Source organism: Gymnogyps californianus, chromosome 1 (genome assembly GCF_018139145.2).
Source record: "Gymnogyps californianus isolate 813 chromosome 1, ASM1813914v2, whole genome shotgun sequence".
NCBI classification, from domain to species: Eukaryota; Metazoa; Chordata; class Aves; order Accipitriformes; family Cathartidae; genus Gymnogyps; species Gymnogyps californianus.
Window position 1 is genome coordinate 168,721,083 of NC_059471.1, and position 19,195 is coordinate 168,740,277.

The 19,195-nt window shown below is 42.9% G+C and overlaps 1 protein-coding gene across 2 annotated transcripts in view; it reads left to right on the forward strand.

The window, feature by feature from the left end:
* Positions 1-1,009: 1,009 nt before the first annotated feature.
* EEA1 (early endosome antigen 1) overlaps positions 1,010-19,195 on the forward strand; it is a 78,795-nt gene continuing 60,609 nt past the window's right edge. The window contains exons 1-3 of one of the 2 annotated variants that reach the window (XM_050908909.1): positions 1,010-1,052; positions 9,789-9,881; positions 12,655-12,777. In XM_050908909.1, coding sequence (XP_050764866.1) covers positions 1,029-1,052; positions 9,789-9,881; positions 12,655-12,777 — 240 coding nt within the window. In that variant the 5' untranslated portion in view covers positions 1,010-1,028. The remainder of the gene's footprint in view (positions 1,053-9,788; positions 9,882-12,654; positions 12,778-19,195) is intronic. The other variant, XM_050908992.1, reaches the window with a different exon arrangement.

A 19,195-nucleotide genomic window follows, 5' to 3' on the forward strand; every position in this document is an offset into this window, starting at 1 on the left:
GTAGGTGTGTGTTTGTGCGAGCAAAATGTTCTTTTCTGATATTTAAAAAATACCTAGTGGGTCATGCCACAAGGTCGCCTTTTCAGTTCAGGGCTCGAAGGAAGCAACTGCTTCCTTCCAGTTAATTACCCATACTTCCAGTTAATTATCCAAACAAGTATGCTGCAACAATACTCCTTTAACGTGCATTCCTCGGTACTTTCAACACCGCACGACTAACAAAATAAACACGGCTCCGCGTTTGCGCGTTGCCTCACCCAGTGAGCCCTCAGCTGCACGTTCAAACTACAGTTTCCTTCCTTCCCCTGGCCAGGACCCGATTCGGCAGAAATGACAGTAGCGAGGGGGCCCTGCAGCTGCCAGGCGCCTGGGGCAGCCCCTGAGGGGAGAATGGCCGTGCCGCCGGGGGACTGGGAACCCGCTCGGCCTCCTCCCAGCCAGCGGGCTGCGCCGGCACTGCAGGCCGGGCGGACGGAGGGCGAGGGCCGGGGAGCAGAACACCGCCGTCCTCCCTTCTCCCCCGCCCCTGCCCTCAGCAGCCGGGACGTCTCCCGGGCGGCAGAGACACAAAACAGAGAGCAGGCGGCGCACCGAGAGCTGCGGTGCTGGGCCCGGCGCGGCGGCAAGGAGCCCGGCCCGGGCCCCCGCGGAGGCGATCGGGGCGCAGCGCCTGCGCCGCCACAGCCACCCCGTCCCGAGGGGCAGCGCCCGCCGGCCTGGCGCCCTCCGCCCGGGCGCCCTCAGGCCTCTCTCCCCCGTTTTTCCTTCCCCCCCTGCCCGGCTCCCCGCGGCCGGCCGGCGGCGGCGGCAGCCCGGTCCCCGGCGGGCCCGTCCCTCCCCGAGGCGGGGCGGGGCGGCGCGGTCCCGCCCCGGCGCGGCGGCTGCCCCGCCTCCCCGGCCGCGGCTGCTGTCACGGGGCGAGCGGGCCGCGCCGGGCTCCTGCGGGGCGGGGGCGGCGCTGCGCGGGGCCCCGTGGCTTCCCCCTTGGCCTGGCCGCGGCCGCCCGGCGGCATCCGGGCTCCGCCACCATGTTCAGGCGGATTCTGCAGCGGGTAAGGCAGCGAGACCCGCCCCGGCGGCAGCGGCGGCGGCGAGGGCGGCGTGCCCTGCCCTGCCCTGCCCTGCCGTGCCGTGGCGTGGCGGGGAGGTGCCGCTTCCTGGTGCCGGCCGGGCTCGGGGCCGGGCTCCCCCGCGGCGGGGCCGGAGCCACCGGCCCGTCCCATCCTGCGGCTCAGGGGAGGGGGTAGGCCCGTGACGGCCGCGGAGGCCGTGGGCTTGTCCGCCGCCGCCCCCTCGCCAGCCGCGGGGGACGGCCCGAGCCCCGACGGGGCGGGCCGGGCCGGGCCCGCGATCCCGCGCCGCGTCCAGGCTGGGGGCGGCGTCCCCCGGGCTGGGCGGGGGTGCCGGCGGCGGGCGGGCCCCCGCGGCCGGGCGAGGGGCCTGTCGGTGGGGCGAGGGGCGGCCCTGCCCCGGCGTGGCTCCTTCTTCCCGCAGCGTGGCCGCGTCTCCGCCCGCCGCCTTCGCTCGTCGCCGCGGCTGCGGGCCGCCCGCGCTTAGGGCAGGTTCAAGGGAAGCCCAGCCTGGGGAGAGCCGCCGCGGGGACCTGGGGTTATTTCCCTGGGGGCCAGCAGGCGAACAGGCTCCTAACGCCGAAAGCCAGCCCGGCAGCCACGGGCCAGCAGGCGAACAGGCTCCTAACGCCGAAAGCCAGCCCGGCAGCCACCGGCCAGCTGTCTCCCGTATTTTAGGAACCGGCTTTTCCGGCAGCTCTGCCTGGTTTGAAAAGCCGAGTTGTGACACTCCTTCATGAAACCCTTCTCGCCTTCCGAAATCCTCGCGTGTCTCCGCGGCGGTGCTAGCCGCCTTGCGGTTCGCTCGTTGACTCGGGTGGAAGCTGTCGGGGAGGTGCTGGCGGCGGGCAGGTGTCAGCGTGGCTCCGGGCTCGGGGAGTCCTTCAGCGCTGGCGCTCGGCTGGAGGATGCACCGAAAAGGGTTGAGTCACGCCGGCAGTGGGAAGGCAGCGCTCCAGATCCCGCACCGCAAGAGAGCGGTGTCGGTGTCATGCAGAAGGCGCTCATGGACAGAGGGGAGACCAGCTGCCCTCGGTGTTTGATTTCGTGCTTCTTTCGAAGCGTGCTGTCTGTGTAACGCCTCCGTGGAAGGGTGTTTTATAGGAAATGCGGGCATGCTTTCCTTATCTGCCACGCAAGGAAGCGTTGCTACAAGAATGAGAGTTAGCAGAGGGGAAGAAAGTACATCGGTATGCATACCGCCAACTTTTTCAGCGTAAAGCATGCCTCAAATTGTTTTTCGGTCATAGACCCTGAGCAGGTGAAGATTGCTCTTGGTCTATTTGGAGCTTCGTGTTTACAGGGAAGAACTTCCTTCCTGAATTTTGATGGGAAGCCCTGCTAACAAGCAGGGAAACTTAGTACAGACCTAATTAAATATTGGCAGCATTTAACTGGGTGTTTATTGATTCTGAGAAATAACAGGCAGTCAAGGAAAGCTTCTATGATAGAGGAAAAAGCTTGATACGGTGCCAAAGGAAATTTGCCCCTAAGTATAAGTTCAGCTAAACACTTCCTATGAAAATCTAAAGGTAGTGCAAAAGTTTTCGTGTGTTAGAAACAGCCATCTTCTCTGAAAAGTTTAAACAAATAACTATTCCCCAGTGGCTCCTGAAAATTACAGGATTACAGCAGAGCTAATTGCCAACAAAGGTGAAGCAGACTTCTTCCTGCCCAAAAAATAGAGAAGTGCCAAGATTTTTAAAGGTGTTAATCTTTTAACTGGTGCAAATAACTATGCTTTTAAAAATCTACCTCTTATTAAAAGGGCTTTAGGCCTTTTATGAAAGTAGTGATTGCATGCACAACCTCATACATACCTTTTTGACTTACAATCTGTGGTTGGCAAAGTATGAAAAAGACTTCTGATGTAATATGGTGTTAAAAGTGAGCCTTAGCTTGCTGTCAGATTTCTTCATAAAGAGCATAAGTATTAAAATCTTTCACACCTCTGAGGCAGTGATTTGAAGACCAAGGAACCTCCTCTTGACCCTTTTCTTGTGCATCATTAATGTAGGTGGCAAAAAACCCCCACCTGCCAGTCACTGAGACGTAGTTTCTTGTACGTGTATTGGGTTTATTATTTGATTATGGGTGGCGCCATCCTTTCTAGCTGGATGGCCAGTCGTTACTGGTGATATAACTTGAGTTATGAAAGTATGTTTAAAAAAATAAAGGAATTCTTTGTTACATTCCTTTTTTTTTTTTTGTGTGTAACTCAGCTGGCCATCAAGCTGCAAAGGAGGAAGACAAAAGCTACAAAGATACTGTTTATAGTTTTAGTCACTTATTTGAAATTCTCATTCCTGAAGTTTTAAAACATCAGCTGTTTGTTTTTTATACTTCTTCTGTTCCCTGATCACTTTTTTTATTTCTTCCACAGTTGTAATTTCTGTTTTTAAAAGCATCTTCATGGTGACTTTGAATGGCATATTTTCCAAATAGAAAGTATTATATACTTGCTACTACTGAACATTGCTCATTTAGTTTTTGAAGTTAGTACCTCCATGCTGTCTTCAACTAGGTCCTCGTTTCAGGTCCTTTCCCTGGAAGCTGTTTCTAAATTTTATGTATGTTTTCAATGTGACATCTCAGGGATCCATATGTTCTGTACGTTTGCACTGTAAAACCCCCTTTCATTCATTTTTGCTGCTTTTCAGTTTCATGCACTGTTCGTCGTACTGATCTAGAAAAAGGTAGTCATTCCCAAAAGACGTCTGTGTGGAATGTCCGAGACACAACTTTCCTGCCCAGATATTTTGATTTTTGTCAGCATAGAGAGCTGTCTTTTCTTTATTGTGCTCAACTCTGAAGGGCCTTTGTAGCCATTGTGTCCCCTCTCCGTTGTTCATCTACTAGTGGGACAGTGGCTGTTGCCTCTGATCAGTTAAAGCAGAGGTCACTTCTTATATTTGCAAGATACCAAAACTTGAAAAAAAAGAAAAAAACACTTTTTGTAAGGAGGAGGCATTTATTTTCAGCTGGTGGAAAACTGATTACTTTGACCCTCTTCTGAGCCTTCTTCCCATCGCTCATGTTTTGTAGTGAAGGACTCATCCGTTGGGCTGGTGTGACTACTGTTTACATTAGTTTTTGTCTTCATTCTTTGTGTTTAACTGGCTGTCTACAAGTGTTAGCAATTGTGCTGTGTTTGGGTGGTAAGATCCTATTGCTGTTTCTAACAGTGCTTGAGGTCTTGGTCTTGAGATCTTGGGGTCTAGGTGGAGAACAGGGCTTTGCGGGCATTTCTGTAGCTTGGGTAGTACAGTTACCTTTTCTCTTACTCCAAGCTCAGGAGCAGAGATATTTACTTGTCTGGGATGCATTGCATCTCGTGCCTTACCTATAATTTTCTTTTTACGTTTATAATGGCAGGGCTCGCTAGATAGCATATTTACTCAGATGGATGCTGAACTGCAGCTGTGCTCGTGCCCTCCCTGTGGGGTTGAAGGGAGCACGTGTGCCTCTTCCTGGGCACAAGGTCTGCTTGCGTGGAACTGATGGCACGATGGGAAAGAAAGGTTTGATGCCCTTTGAAGTCAGGAGTCCTTTGATTTTACGGAGTCATAAAATAGTATCACACTTCTTTAGAAGTAAACAATATTACTGTTCTGTATCGCACTGTACTCTGTTTCTAGCACTGAGAGTTGTTTGATAACAAGGGCTTTGGCCTTCTTGTCTTCTCATTCTTGCATCTTGTTTGTTGCTTCAGGACCTTAATATGTTTGGACAATAGTACCCTTCTGTAGTATTTAAATCTGTGCTGGGAAAACTGTATAAATCGGTATTTGTTCAGACTTTCTCAAGGCTTAACATATTTTTTCAAAGGTTTAATTTATTCTGAATTTAAAGCTGCTGAAAAGAGTATCATAACTGAATGGAGTGTAGCTATAGACGGATAAATGACTATGCAAAAATGACACGGTAGCGATCCATATTTATACTCCATCACTTTAATGTGTTAGCTCAACTCATTCATTATATAATTTTCTATTCCTTTTCAGAAAACAAGCTGCAATCATTGTCGTCCTTTTTGTTGTTAATGATGCTTCTTTATATTAGCTTGCAGTTTTGAGAAAACACAGAGGACAACATTATGAAGTTTAGCATATTACTTCTACAACTCTAGTGCTAGTAGTAGAAACATATGCTTCTCTGCAAAGTAAACAAATATAACTCTGACAACTAGGAAAGAAGTACGCTGGGTGAGAGACTAATTTTGCTTTAGGCAAAACTCCAGGTATGACTTTAAGGGTCAAATGTTAATTTTGTAAAAATACATATACAGAAGCCTGTGTGAAAATTTTCTTTTCCTATGGGATTCATAAGTCATTCTTTTGCTCCCTTGTGTAGTCCAGGGAGTAAAACAATGAGCATCATTCTAAGTATTTTCTCAGTTCACGAAGTCTGAGTTGTTCAATGTGTTGTGATTTTTTTTTTTTTTTTTTTTTTTTTTTTGGGTGGAACGTGATATAAAGGTGGTCTGGGAGCCTAGCTTAAACATGTGTGTGAACCTATTTGATCATGCAATGATCAATTAAAAAAATATTCCTAATCCCCCATTCTTTATTTGGCTGGTGTAGGATGTTTAAATTATATTACAGCCTTGAAAGATAAGTTAATTGCATTTATGGTCTTGGTTTCCATAACATCCTTCCAAATTTGTATTAAATTTTTCTTGCTAGTCTGTATTATTTTGCAAATGGATGCTATGGGATGTTTCTCCCGATCTTGAAAGTTACTTAATGACCTCTTTCCTTCCCACCCTTCTTCCCTGTGCATGCCGCTCACCAGAAAGTGCCACCTATTTGTACTAAGCTTTCTAAATCTGGCTTGGAATTATGCTTTCTCTTTTAAAGAGAGCACATTGTTTTTTGAAAGGTTAAAAGGATTTTACCAGGTACTGTTTAATAATTTCTGTCTTGTATATTGTGCATAATAAGACATGCCATGCGGTGCCTTTTGGTGTGATTATAGCATGTCTGAAGTGTTTCATAAAGCAAATACTTTAATCAACCACGTAGTAATAACACTGTACTTTTAATATAAGAGCTTTCATCCTGGAGGTTGTAATAATCTCCCATTTGTAGTGCTAGAACTAGCAGAACTTAATATGCAAATCTCATTGCGAAATGCAGTCAGCTCTGGGGTGAAATGTGATGAGCGATTAACAATGCACAGTAGCATTGTATAAGAAGTTACGATAGGTGAAGAAAACATTGTGTTAGTTGTCACAGATTAACACACTTGGTTTGGGATGAAATGATTCATTAGGTATGCTGAAAGCATACGATCAGGTATTGCAGAAGTGGAGGTATATGCTGCCTGTCTAAAGAGACCGTTGGACCATCTCTTATTGCCATTGCCCAGGCTATCAAGTTTTGTTCATGTTCTCCCTCTGCTCTTGTGTATTTCTGCCCAAGGCTACGTGAAGGCACATTCTTCAGTTTTTGAAGCTGAAGAATGGAACAAAAGGCTTCCATTTCTTGTAAAGCGTTAGTAAAGACGTGCATATCCATTAATGCTGACACTTTCTCCATTTCAAAACATCCCATTTCTACTTGTGGATGTAGACACTGGGACAGATAGGGGTCCAAGTTCTCAGACTTTCTAGAACAGAACAGCCGCCATGGCTGACTGCCATATAAAAGCCTTTTTATCACGTTCAGATTTCTGAAACCTTTTTAAAAATTCCTCTCAATAAGAAATTGATTCTTGTATGGTGAAAGTTCAGCTCCTTTATGGAAGAAAGCTTTGACACCTGGCCTCTTCATCTTCCCTTATGTAGACGTGTATATACATCATCTTCGGATTCTTTGTTCTTCCACAAAATGGATTCACAAGTGAGCCTTGCCTCTGGGTTGCATGATTGTGGTTTATGGATTGCATGGAAAGGAACTTCTGAACTATATAAACCGAAGAAAACTGTTTGTAACATTAGATGCAATACTCTAACTTATCTGTCTTACTGAGAAACTTGGCTACACCTTACCAATTGTTTTAGATACTATTCCTCTGACTGTCAATGCACACAATCCACGTCTTCGTTAATGGAGTTACTAAACTTGCGTTCCAGAACTGTCTTGCGGGACATGTGTTTCCGCAGGGCAGCACTTCAGAGATCACAGAACAATTTGGGTGGGAAGGGAGCTCAGGAGCTCTCTAGTCTGAGCTCGTGCTGCGAGCAGGACCAGCTCGGAGGTCAGGAGAAGGCTCCTCAGGCTGGGCCTCACGCTGGAGAAGCTTTTCCTTACGTCCAGTGGCAACCTCTCTTGTTTCAGTTTTTGTGTCTTGTCCTCACACTGTGCACTGCTGGGAGCAGCCTGGCCTCCTCTTTTTGATGACCTCCTCATAGGTGGTGGTGGGGCTGCTGTTAGGCCTTCCCAAAGCTGTCTCTGCGCCAGGCTGAGCCAGCCCTGTTCCCTCAGCCTCTCCCCACAGCATAGGTGCTCCAGCCCCAGCTGTCTTGAACTCACTCTGGTTTATCAGTGTCCTCCGTGGACTGGGAGAGCCAAAACTGGATGCAGTATCTCAATGTGGTCTAATGGGTGCTGGCCAGTGGGGGGTGATTACTTCCCTTGGTCAGTTGGCTGGGCTCCTATTAATACAACCCAGGGTGCTGGTGGCCCCCTGTGCTGCCAGGGCATGCTGCTGGCTCCTGTTCGGCTTGCTGTCTGATGCAAGCCCTGGGTCCTGTTCAGCAGAGAGGCCTGTGTTGCTGCCAGGGGTTTTCCTTCCCAGGCACAGGACTCCGCATTTGTCCCTATTGAATTGCACGAGGTTCCCGTTGGCCCATTCCTCCAGCCCATCTAGGTCCGTCCGAATGGCAGCCCTGACCTTCAGTGTATCAACTGGTCCTCCCAGTTTGATGTCATAGGAAAACTTGATGAGCGTGCACCTGTGATCCATGCTGGGATGTGACGTGTTTACTGTCTGTATCAGTGACCTGGAGGAGAAGTACTAATGCTTTCACCTTGAGGTGCTTTGCATGTGCATCATATTCTTTGCTTACACCCTTTTTTGCCTCTCCTATTATTAACTTGGAGAGCTTGCGTCACCTTGCTTATTGCTTTTGTAAGCTGTACTAGAAGGAAACTATATTGTGTTCTTACTTTCTTTAGAAACATAAAACAGCTAAAATGAAAAAGACACGGGAGTAGGAAAACCAGCGTATGTTGATCACTTAACTGATGACCCCCAGAGAAGGCTGGAATGAGGAGGGATGGTCCTTTCCTTCACTTACTGTCAACAGCCCCGATGATAGCTTGCTACTTCACTCCTCCTCACTTCTTGGGCAGTCTTTGGAGCCTTTCTAAAATTGAACTGTATCTCACTGGGAATTAAGTCCTTAATCAGTAAACTTGACCTTTTTATTACATATTTTTTTATTTGATTAGTAATAAAAGGCTGTTATCTTTATGAAAGTTGGAAACAGAACATTCTTTACAAAACAAAGTAGGAAAATGTACTTAATTTTCAAAGTATGGAAAAGCATGCATGCTGCAGATATCTTATAAAAGGTTATATAGCTGATTTGTCTGGAAAAAAAAGAGGATATATTTGAGCAAGAAAATTCTAAAACAAATAAGATTTTGGAGACACCAAGATCTAGAAACTAAAACTATTTGTCTGCTTCTGTCCCTCTCTCTGTAGATTTCCATCTATATATTTAAAATTCTGTATCTTCAATCCCCCTGTATTATATTAGAAAATCCTTTGTAACACTACAAGTATTTCCAGATGGGCTAAAATACAGCAGTAACATTACTTCACCCCATTTGCAATTGTCATCATGGAAATGGATAATGAACTTCTATTTTTTGTTGAAACTAGGATTGCATATCAGTATTAAGATAATTTCTTTATCGATGTTTGCTTTGAGAATGCTAACTCTTCTGCCATCAGTCAAGCAGTGGTGTTCTGGAGATGAGTAAGAGAAGTTAAATCAAATTTAAATCAAAGTTATAGTTAAATAAGCATTATAAGCTGTGATCCATCTATCCAGATTTTGAATCATGTAGTAGTTCAAATTTATTTGCTTATTTTCTCTAAATCTGTAGTTTCAAATCAGTACTGTTGTTTTGATTTTCAACATGTTCATAGGAGTTTATTTTTATAGGTTGTCTTACTGATTAACATGTTTTAACTTTACCACAGGCTTGATCTTTATTTATATTTTTTCCAAATCCAGGCAGTGTACCTGCTTGTGTGCTTATTGTATCAGCAGGGTCCTCACTCTTTTGTTCTCTGTCTTGCAAATATTTAAAGGCTTGTTCAGACTGTAGACAAGTTATCAAGAAAGTGGTATGATACTAGTTTACTACTTCTGAAACTGTTTAGATTGTAATTTCTAGTGTTTTCCTATTGGATATAGAGACCTAATTTAACATCAGAGTGAGTGATACAAGGGCAGAGTTTAGCCTAATTCTTTGTTTTGTGTTGAGTGTTCACGAGAGGAAGTGGTTTAAAATCCTGGCCTTTGCTTCTGGTGTTTGCTTGTTCTTTGATGCATGGAGAGTCTTGGATAAAAGCGTTTGTTGAAGTGTTGCACTGAAAATTATATAATTGCTTGTTAGCTTGTTCACTTCATCACTGTTGTGGAGAGAAAATACTTCTGTATTCCAGCAAGTAGAAGGGAGGCCTTTGCATAGGATACGTACCATGCTTTATTAAATACAGTCTGTAGACACTCATTTTTCTCTCCCCGCTCTGTTTCAGACTCCGGGTAGAGGTGGGTCTCAGAGCTCGGATTCGGATTCATCTGCCACACCAGGAAATGCTGTGGAAGTGAACAATGAAGGCTCTTCCGAGGTACTGTACACTGTACATGGGACTGGAGTCTTAAACCTTGGGTGCTGTTTCTCTGACCCATGAAGCTGTTGGGACTAACTTTTCATGCCCTACCTAAATAACAGCTGTACTGAACAAATACTCAGAAGTGTCATCTTCTAAGAATTGGTTGTTATTTAAATAGAAAAAGGAAGGCTAGGCCATATTTATATGTAACTGTTAATTACGCTTATCTATCTAAATGGTCACAAGCAATCTTTCCTGTAATCCTAGAGATGAATTATTAGAATTAAAAGCAATGGGACATAAGCATAAGACTCCTTGTTAATAAATCTTTTATGAGAGTTCTGAAAAACGAGGCTTAACATTTTATCACACTTGTACTCCCTTTTCACCTTGCTTCTGCTAAGCTATAATGTATACTGGAAACCTCCTCCTCCTTTTGAAATATCAAATGTGTTGGTTTTTGTTTGGTGTTGGTGTACAAATCTACCACTTGTAAATTCTATCCATTTTTTATGTGCTGTATGCAATGCTTAACCAGCAGAATAAGTTGTTATTCTTGCTTCAATCCCATATTACAATGTCTTTGGATTTACAGTGTTGTCAAATATTAACTCTGAAAAATGCAAACTGACTTCACTGGCTGTTGAAGCTAGTTTGTGCTAATGTAGCCTGATTACCTAGCTTGAAAATGTTTCAAGCTTAGCATACAAATGCAGTGCAAGGTTAATTACTCCTATTACAGCATTAAAGGGAGCAAAGTGCCCTTTCTTACACTGAATAAAGTGTATGATGATTCAAATACTCCTATGTCTGCTATGGTAAGAGATAAGAGAAACTTTCACTCTGCTGTTTAAAATCCGAATTGCCTTCCATCTGTGCATCTACTTATTTATTTCTTGAAGCCTTATTACAGTCAGTATAATCGGACATTCCTTAATATTTTGCTGCATGTTATACATGTCACACATTTGTGAGTCCAGATCTGTTTTGTATGCATATTTACACTGTCCCTGAAGCAAATATTCTTAAATTGCAGACCAAAATCTCATTACTTTTGTAGTTAATTAAGGCATAAAAAATGTGCAATGAGATAATTGCTTCTTTCCAAAGTTTGGCTAAAATTGCACAATTCTGTTAACATGAGTGCAATATCACTGACTGTACAGCTAGTGGGTGTCACAAGGTACCTCAATACTAATGTAGTAGTATTTTCTTGACCCAGGACGAGCTTTCAAAGTGGTGGTGTGCCTGCACTATTGCACCATTGGCTTTTCTTGCTACTGAGTCAAGACTGGGTCAGACTGCAGGCTGCCGTGTCACTTTTGGCTGATACTGTATAACATGAAAAAGTATCTTTTAGTTGTCAATAATTCCACCATCTGTTGTATTAGTTACAAGTGGGGTGTTTTCTTTAGCATATAATTTCAAAATCTGTTCGAACTCCGAAGCTGGTGATGGGTTTTTATTCTCCTGAGATTCATGCGTTAACAGCACGCAACTCGAGCCTTTCTGTTGGTCTTCCTTTTCCTGCGCAGCTGGCCTGAGGTGGTGTCTGTCTGAGAGCTTCTCTCCAGGAGCACCGTAGCCAGACTTTTGCAGAATGTTTGCTCTCCGTTTTATCATTATGTTTCCACCTGGTTCTCCAGTATTATGTAAAGTCAGAAATCCAGTTGACTTATTTTCACTCCAGTTTCTCAGCTAGATTTTCTAATTTGTATTGCTGCAAGATTCAAATGGAGAATAATTATTAAATCTGTGCAAATTCTCATGTTTCCTACCTCCTCAAGCCTGGTTGAAATCAATCCTGATTTTTTGAGCATTGTAGTATGAAACAAAAGGAGTGGGGAAGTCTGAAATCAAACTGTTCCTTGCTCAAGGAGAGGTGAAAATCTGTTTTAATCCCTGTCTGTGGCCACATCAGCACTTCAGATCACACATAGACCTGTAATCAAGTCTAGATACATCTTTTGTTCACTGTGCAATCTGCCCAAGGAGGAAACGTTTGAGCCTATCCTACCTTTGTAGCTTAGGTCCCAGTGCAACTCTGTCTGCAGTACAGGGTTGCTAAATATTCCATGCTTGCAGTGAGTCCACCAGCACGCTTACGCTTTCATTAGTGTAATGTGGCTGCGTTAGCTAGACAGGTTTGCCACAGACATCCCTTTTTGGAAGGGCCTTAACCTTTCCATGCACACGTGGAGGCTTGTGTTCAGTCTGTTCTGGCTGCCTCTGTAGTGCTCTGCCACCGAGGTGCAGGCATCCTCCAGCCAGCAGTGTGGACAGAGGTCCAGAGCACTTTACTCTCCACCCTGCTTTTTCTAGGTGTTTAAGCATGTAGCATGTGTCTTGAAGATGTAAAACTGTTGTTCTTCAGAAACCGTTTTAACTTTTGGCTTTGGTAAATCTCTGGTGAGCATGCTGAGGTTGTTTTTTTAAATTCTACCAAGGGAGGTGCATATTTTTCCCTAAGTGAGCATGCCAGCCAGGTGTGCAGCTGTGCTGGTGCTTAGGCCTCTCCTGCTATCACAAACTTGCTTATTAATTTACAGGAGTATTTCTGCAATCTCACTGCACCACCCTTGTCTCTTTCTCTGAAACATCTGAACACCCTTATGGGAAACTGCGTGATGAATCTGACATGATGCCTTATAATGGTCCGTTCACAATTTGTTATGCAGCTTTTGGTGATTGTAGAGAACCTTCAGAGTAAGAATTTGAACAGCATTTGATTCCAAATCTGGTTTTTTTGTCTTTATTAGTTTCTTAAAAACAAATATACATTTCACAGGGCTTCATCTGTCCACTATGTATGAAAGTGTGTGTAACTCCCACTGATCTGTCTGAACATTACCAGAATGAGCACACTGGGACAGAAGGAAGACAGGAGCTGCGTGACCTCCCAGCTGTTACTGTGGGTCTTGTTTATTTTGTTTCAATAGCTTTGGTAACGGGCGGCTTTAAATGAACATGTATCTTTTCTCGTGGCTTGGGTGTCAGCTTTTAAAATTGTTTCTTTTGATTCCTTGCTGAAACATAATTTGGTCTCTTATGCATGATTCCAAAGTGTACATTCAGCAGAAGAATTAATCTACGTCTACCTTTCTCGTTTGCAGTTGTCTCTCACATGAAACATTTGCGGTAGTGGGAGACTTGCAGTCACCGATGTATTCTTTTTGAACAGCTTTTGCTGACTCAGTATAGTGATAAACACAGTATTGGATCTGGTACATCCTTTGTGAAGAGAAATGTTTTGAGCTCCTATTAGCTAACTATTTTTAAAGGAGATTTCTAGTGGGAGATAGGTATATTGGGTAAAAGATGGAACAGAGAACAAGAATATAAAAAATTTAGAAGCTTCTCTTCTTCAACATGTTTAAGAGCCTTATGTGTTGCGGCAACATTATAAAAGTAAGTATAAAACCAATTTTTTAATATAGAATTTTATTGGAATTTTTTTATGCCCCCAACAAAATGCACAGGCTGTTTCAGTTAATAGACATTATAAATAGTAGTGCATTTCTAAATTCTTCCAATTGTGGAGTGTAAAACTGCACAATTAAAACAAAGTGTGCAGTTTTACACTCCTGAATTGGAAGAATTTAGATTCTGTAAGGTAACAGCCTCTAGCTGCACAGGGCTATCTGAATTTTTTCTGCTGTGAACCTTCAGAGAGTAGGTTTGACTTCTGGGGGCAGGCAGCTTGCCACGCACAAAATGGGTTTGTACTGAGGTGAAGTTTTGCGTTCTTTCTGCCAATGTTACTTTTGTTGAGTTTTGGAATCAATGTTTATTCTAGGCTGTGTAAGCGATATGATTTTATTGTGTTTGTTGCTGTATGCATTTGCTAAGTAGTGCTTTTTTCCTTCCCTGCACTCTGTGTATTTACACTTTATTTTTGAAGGGAAAACTTCAAATTGTGGGATGTTATTCCCAAAGATGATGAAAGCCATCAATACACTGATTATCCTAGAGTTACCTGAGATCTCTTTTCAAGGGTGAAGTGTCACCTGTTAAAGTGAGCAGGATCTGTGGTAAAACTGGCCTGTACTACTGTTCTGGAGTGCTGGGGGACCTCCTCAGAGCCAGGACAACTGGGGACTGGCTTTTGATTGACTCCTCACTGCCTCGTGTTGAAGCAGGGACCATCTGTAGTGGTCTGTTCGTGGTCAAGTCAGCTTTTTATTTTATTAGCTGGTCACAATGCAAGTACCATACTTGAATAAGCTGTGACTTACCAGTGACAGATTGTGTCATTCCTGATGCGATGGTATCAGTAGATTGTGGGATGTGAGCTGTCAGAGGTGGTTTGGTTACCTGAAGAAGTTACTCTTTTATTTAAGCTGGGTTGTGTTTAACATAGTTTCATGGAGCTGACTGCACATTCTTGCCCACTTTGAGTTTTTGTTTTTCTACCATCAGTTACTTGTCAGTACTTTTTACTTGTCAATAGCTGATTACAACTTTTTAACTTGATAAAACTTGTGTATTGAGTGTAGCACATGAAATGCGAATTCAGTTGTTTCTAGCTGTTGCTGTTTCCTATTGCTAAAGCTGTATTTCTTGGTTCAGTGATTCAGTAAATATCTGGAAGAGGTGAGAAACAAAGAATGCAAATATAGATGGTTTTTTTTTTTTTTTCAGTTTGATCTTTTATTATATCAGCATGCATAGAGGCATTGAAAAAGTGGGGGAATCTGTTAATCGCTATCATCAATACTAGTACGTAAAGTTTAAAATACTTGACTACTGAGGAGCTGATGGTTCGCATTTGTTGATGGAAAATGCTGGTTTGCATTTGCAACAAGCACATTGTGATCCTGAAACAGCAACACAACCAGGTTGTCACCCTTCATTCAATCTTTGCCATTCCTGGGACAGCATTATAAGAATAATATAATGTTATCAATGTCATCTTATATAGCAGACTTATGAAACATTGCTGAGTTTGGCTTACTTAAACTGGTGTTTGGCTTTCTATTGCTTGTGGATACTACTGTGAAAAGTTCAAATACATTTTGTTGGACACAATGCTGAAGAAGCTCCCAAGTTCAGTTTTTTTGCCAGTGCATTCTTCTCAAACATGGAGATAGGACGTGTTGCAAGGCCAGTGTGCGGTCACACTTTGTGAGACCTGAAAACTTGTCACTTGGTTGACAAAAGCATTAGTACCTTGCTTTTAATTTTGCCTATAGCTTTCTTCACTAACCTGTCTTCCACTGATATACCCTCCCTGCTTATGAAAATTTTAGTAAGTCAGGTCATTTGCCCTTCTGTTCTCCTTGCCCTTTCCTCCTCTCTGTCCTCCATGCAGTGAGAGTTGGTCTTGTTCTTCAGTCACAGGTGTTCACACCTGCAGTTTCCAAAGGTGCCTGATGTCGTGTTGTGGGAAAGGATCCTCACCACTCGCCTACAGCCTTATTTATGGTCTGCCTCTTAAACAGCTCTCTGTGCAGCCCTCATTTTTCAAACTAGGGATTGCACCATATGATAACTGGTGAAAATGACAGTGAAATACTTTCCCCTGCCCCTAAGCACTGATGAAGCCTTACCTTAAAAGACAAAGGCTTATTCAGCTGCAGGAACAACCACCAAAATGTTGGCAAGTGTCTCTGTCCATATATAGCCAACTCAGGCAAACAAATGCCATATGGAAGTCACACGCATCGCCACGTTCCCAAACAGGGACATTGTTCCCCAACTTTCATGTATACAGTGGTGTCACTAACAAAAGCTGTGTGGCTTCTTCTGTTTTGTTTTCTTTTTCCTAAAGGAATGATACATTTCTAAACCGTGTCCAGCATTTCCTGACTGTTTCTGTTGTACGTTCAGGACATCTGAACAGTGAGTCAGTTAGAGAGGCTTAGTTTCAGACTTCCTGGTTTTTCCTGAGGCATCCAAAAAAACCACTGTAGGGTACTCCTGCAATGTTTAGAACATAGTGGCTGTTAATATCTATTGTCTTATCTACAACTAGGCTAAATCTAAGGCAATTTGTAAACAGTTCTTTTGGGTAGTCTTCATAACTTTCCAGATGTTTACTAAACATGTATTTCTTAGCTAATACAAGCAAGATACGACCCTGATGTTTTCTGAATAGGCTTTTCGTAGCAGGATTGCCTAGAGTGTAAATTGGCATACTAGTTGTGCAAAAATGTGGGTTTTTTTGTCTGTCTTTGAAAAGACCTTATTCTTTACAGTGTTTTTTTTCCTACTTGTCTCTTATTGTAGATGCAGTCAATTACATCTTCTGTTTTTATGGATGCCCTTGGAATGTTGCAGACTGGTTTTGCACAGAACATCATGTCAATGCTTTAATGCTGATACTTTATTCTCTTTGGCTGCTCTTTCAGTTGCTTCTCAAATTAGGTTGTGGCAGCTGCTTTCACCTCAGCGGTACTTGCCTGCTTTGCACAGGAACAAAAATCATTGGTTGAGCTACATTAGGACATTAATTTGCTGCCACATCTGAACAATACTAAGAGAATGAAGAATTAGAGATACTGGTTTGATTTGACTTGGCCATGTGATGCAACTTCTTTAAGAAACAGAGAATCCACTGGATTAGAATTTCTAATTCGTGACAAAATTGTAGTCTTGTAGGTTGTGACAGAATTGTAGTCTTACTCATCAATAGTAATAAAAACAGAAGAGAACTGAACTAGAAATTATGTTGGTTCTATTCTCAGGAAGAATCCAGCTTCTTTTCCAGGAAGACAAGAGTCTGCAGTCTGGTATAAAATAAACTGTAGCGAGAGACCTTTTTTCTTTTTGTCCAGAAAGTTAAATACTTACTTGTAAAATGGAAGTGGACTGCAGGTCTTAATTATATAAAACATGACTTTTTTACCTACTTTTCTAATGATTAAATAGAGATGTTGTCTGAGGAAGCCACTGTCATCTTACTGTTTAGGTAAACACAGGGGAAAGGGCTCTTTCTGGTGGAAGGCATGGAAAAAATGTCAACTGTATTTTCCTTTTAACAATTTATAAAGGGAGTGACCTAATTTATTTATTCTTTAACTTAAAACATCTCTTTTTTTTTTTTATCAGTATGTAAGACTTCTGAAATAAATTATGAAATGTGGTCTTGCCCTTGCTGTCTAGGCAGACAGTTTAATCTGCCTCTGAGAACTTCCTGAGGATTCAGTTAATCGCTTCGATATATATTTGGGAAATAAAACCTAGAAACTACTTGATACATCTTTCAGCTCTGAAACATCAGTACGTTTCTGTCCTCTGGCCCTGAGTATATACAGTTCCTAATCTTCTGTCATGTAAAATGTTTCAGCCTTTAAATCACTGTGTAACTGGAGAATATCTGAGTTTTAGCTTAGACTTACTGTTTAAATGCTGGTGAAGATGTGTATCTTGTATCAGAGAAGGTTGTGGAGGTTCACCTGTGGTGGAAAAACATGAATGGTGAATTTAGAATTTTTTCAAATATTCATGACACACAAAAACTAAAATCAACTCCAAGGAAAGTGTTTATGCCTCCGAGCACGTGAACGTGCCATACAGCTCTTGAACTTACTTTCAGTTTTTAAACACACTGGACTTTATTGACAGCATACAGCTTATCATACCAATACAGTTGTGAAAGAGTTGTTAATGTAAGTCTGGATTCTGAGACATGGGCAAACATAGGTCATGGCTGGAAGGTGTTACAGCTCTGGGCTTGAATCACAGCTATTGCTTTTTGTTCATGTGGCTCACTGGAAACAGGCTGTAGGCTTGAGTGCTGGCCCAGTATTTCTGAAAGGTCAAAGATGAAGCCCAGAAACTCACATTTATTTAAACTTAAAGCCTGGTGATGTGAATGCCAAGCATGTTAAAGTGCATACTGGATTGGGCTAAGCTGTCCTATAGCATGTATATGGTAGAATAGTCACTAATCTTTTCCGTATGGTAAAAGTATCAATTATACTGAAATTCTGTGGGGTTTGGTGTTTGTTTGTGTTTTTGATTTTGTGGGTTGTGGGTTTTTTGGGGGGAGGGGGGGCGGGGAGGGGTGTGGGTTTTTTTTGGTTTTTTTTTTTTTTTTTTTTCACCACAGTACTTAAATATTTTCCGAGAAGAGTGTTTGTGGAATAAAACTGACTTCTCAGTGGAAAACAGCGAAGTGCCTTGCTTCTTTAAGCTTGACTCATGACATAATTGCTGGAATAAAAATTCAAGATGTTGCAGAAGCTCTGTATTAGCAAATAGAGCTCTGTATGCACTATTGTTGCTGTATGGCTCTCTACCACATACAGCTGTAGATCAGCAGCAATCGTAGCAGCCTAAATGACACCACTTGTTCAGTTCTATGCAGTATTAAAATGGGCTTGGAGAATAGACTAGATAGTCATCAGATTTTTCAAGAAAATGCTAAGGAAGCTGGGTAGCTATGGCTGTGACTTTCAAACTTAAATAAGGTACCTTTTTTTCTTGGACTCCAACTAGATGAGCAAATCCGAATTCCATCCTGTAAAAACTGTTTTGCCCATGGGACTGTCCTTCAAGATGTGTCATGTTCTTTCTGTCATATAACTCCAGTGTAAATTTGTGAAAAAGGAGCTTTGAATAAAGTAAGCTGTGCTTTCCCTCATTAATTACTTAAGACAAGATTTCATATTACCTCTACAAAGACCATTTCATTAAAGTTCTGTGGAAAAAAGAGCAGTTGGCAGATGAAGACAAATTTAATGCATGTATATGTAGGTGTCTCAAGCTCCAGTTATTGATGATGGAGCCAGGGGAGCTGTTATGCTGACCCTACATATGGTATACACATTTATTTGGTCAGCTGACTAGTTTCTTCCTCCGTTAACTGTGTTGAATAGCTTTCCATTGGTAGTGATTGGGGAGTAGACATCTACATGTAAATGTTTGGTTATTTTTTAAAGCTCAAGTGGGAGCCTTCAGCCTGTTGAGGGAATATCTTTGAAAATCTTCAATTTTCTTTGCTAGTGAGTAAGGAAAATACTGCTTTTCAAAATGTCTTGTCACACTGCACAACTTCATTAGATCAGGTTTGTGCAGAATGGTGAAGAAAAAACCATTACAAGTAAGACACTATTCTGAGAAGGCTGAAATTTTCAGAAACATATTTTTATACCACTACCCTACACCCTCCCAGTCCTACAGAGTAATACGAGGAGAAGTCAGAGAAACAGAATCCATTCAGTCCTATACCTTAATTTTTCTGTTACGTAAACTGTTTCTGCATCAGTTTTAAAATAGTCTGAAGATTAGGAGGGCCCTATGGTAGCCTGCAGTCAGCCTGGCTGTGTGCCATGTGCCTGTGGGTCTGTGCCCCTGCTCTTGCTGGGCAGTGTGTTTTGATGTGG